The sequence below is a fragment of the Antrostomus carolinensis genome, unplaced genomic scaffold (assembly GCF_000700745.2).
Source record: "Antrostomus carolinensis isolate BGI_N321 unplaced genomic scaffold, ASM70074v2 scaffold27779, whole genome shotgun sequence".
Taxonomy (NCBI): domain Eukaryota; kingdom Metazoa; phylum Chordata; class Aves; order Caprimulgiformes; family Caprimulgidae; genus Antrostomus; species Antrostomus carolinensis.
The window spans coordinates 554-2,103 of NW_010339656.1; the positions used below are offsets into that span (position 1 = coordinate 554).

Sequence of the window (1,550 nt, forward strand, 5' to 3'; positions counted from 1 at the left end):
GGGAGCCCACCTTGCTTGGGAGCCCACCTTGCTTGGGAGCCCACCTTGCTTGGGAGCCCACCTTGCTTGGGAGCCCACCTTGCTTGGGAGCCCACCTTGCTTGGGAGCCCACCTTGCTTGGGAGCCCACCTTGCTTGGGAGCCCACCTTGCTTGGGAGCCCACCTTGCTTGGGAGCCCACCTTGCTTGGGAGCCCACCTTGCCTAGGAGCCCTACCTGGACACCCTGCTTGGGAGCCCACCATGCTTGGGAGCCCTACCTGGACACCTTGCTCGGGTGCCCACCTTGCTTGGGAGCCCACCATGCCTGGGAGCCCTACTTTGGACCCACACAAGCACCCCACAAAAGTGCTCCAAGGTCTTCCCCCAGCATCTCTCACGCGGCAACACGTACCTTGTACTTGGTGGCCAGCAGCTCCGTGGCCTCCTGCTCTTTCCGTAGATCCTCTATCATCTTCTCCTTCTCCTGCAGCAGCTTCTGTTTCTCCTCACTCACCAGGCTGTGGTCATCCTGGATAGCAGCTTTCTCCTCTTCCAGCCTCTCCTTCTGCTCCTTCAAGTAATTCTCCATGTTCTTCTCCAGGCCATCCTCATTGTCATCCTCCCCTTCATTCTCCGTGGCGCTTTCTCCATCCACCGTTTTCTTCCTCCTGCTGCTCCTTCTCCTCTTCTTCCCCAGCATGCCACGTTTCTCCAGCTGGGCTTTCAGCCGGACAATCTCCTCCTGGAACTCCCTCAGCAAGGTGTCCTTGGGGTCCTCGTTCACCCGGGGCTTGTTCTTGATGTTCTTGGCTCTGTTGGCAAACCTGAGGGTGGAGAGGCTCTCGTCGTAGCTGTGAGAGGCCGGGCCCAAGGTGGCCACCATGATTGTCTTGGCGTTGCCACCAAGGGAGTCCTGGAGCAGGCGGGTCAGCTTGGAGTCCCGGTAGGGGATGTGGGTGCTCTTGCCATCTACGAGGGCGGAGATGACGTTGCCCCGGGCGGGGGGGGAGAGGTTGATCTTGGAAGCTTCCTTGGGACGCTCTCCATGGGTCCCCCCCATTTTGCTTTGGCGTTCGCTACCGGCCAGGTCCACCAGGTTGAGTTTCCCCACGCGGATGTGCTCCTCACCATCCGGCCCCGTCTCGCTGCACTCCACGGTGATGAGGAAGATGGCGTGAGAGCGGGAGCTGTGCTCGTTCATGTTGGTGCTGCCCACCGACCTCGTCTGGCTCCCCAGGTTCATCACGTGCTCAATCTCCTTGACGTTCTTGGTGACGAAGGAGGAGAGGTCCTTGATGTACACCCCGGTCTCGGGGTTCTCCTTCAGCTCCAGCTTCTTGTTTTGATCCTTGGCCAGAAGATCCCTGATCTCCTCTTGGTAGATCTAAAAAAACCTGACCAGGTACTGCTGGTTGTGGGAGCGGGAGATGTGGGTGAAGATGTGCTCGAAGGAGATGGGGATGATGCCCCGTCTCTCCGGCTCCGCCCAAGCTCCCTGCATGGTGTAGGTTTTCCCGGTTCCGGTTTGACCGTAAGCGAAGATGGTGCCGTTAAAACCCTGCAGCACCGA

At 59.4% G+C, this 1,550-nt stretch overlaps 1 protein-coding gene across 1 annotated transcript; it reads right to left on the reverse strand.

Moving 5' to 3' along the window:
• Window positions 1–392: 392 nt before the first annotated feature.
• LOC104531137 (kinesin-like protein KIF3C) lies at window positions 393–1,544 on the reverse strand (the record flags this gene model as incomplete). Its single annotated transcript, XM_010175936.2, is given in 1 exon segment — window positions 393–1,544. A coding segment is annotated over 1 exon segment (1,152 nt), but the record flags the coding sequence as incomplete, so codon positions are not given.
• Window positions 1,545–1,550: the final 6 nt, after the last annotated feature.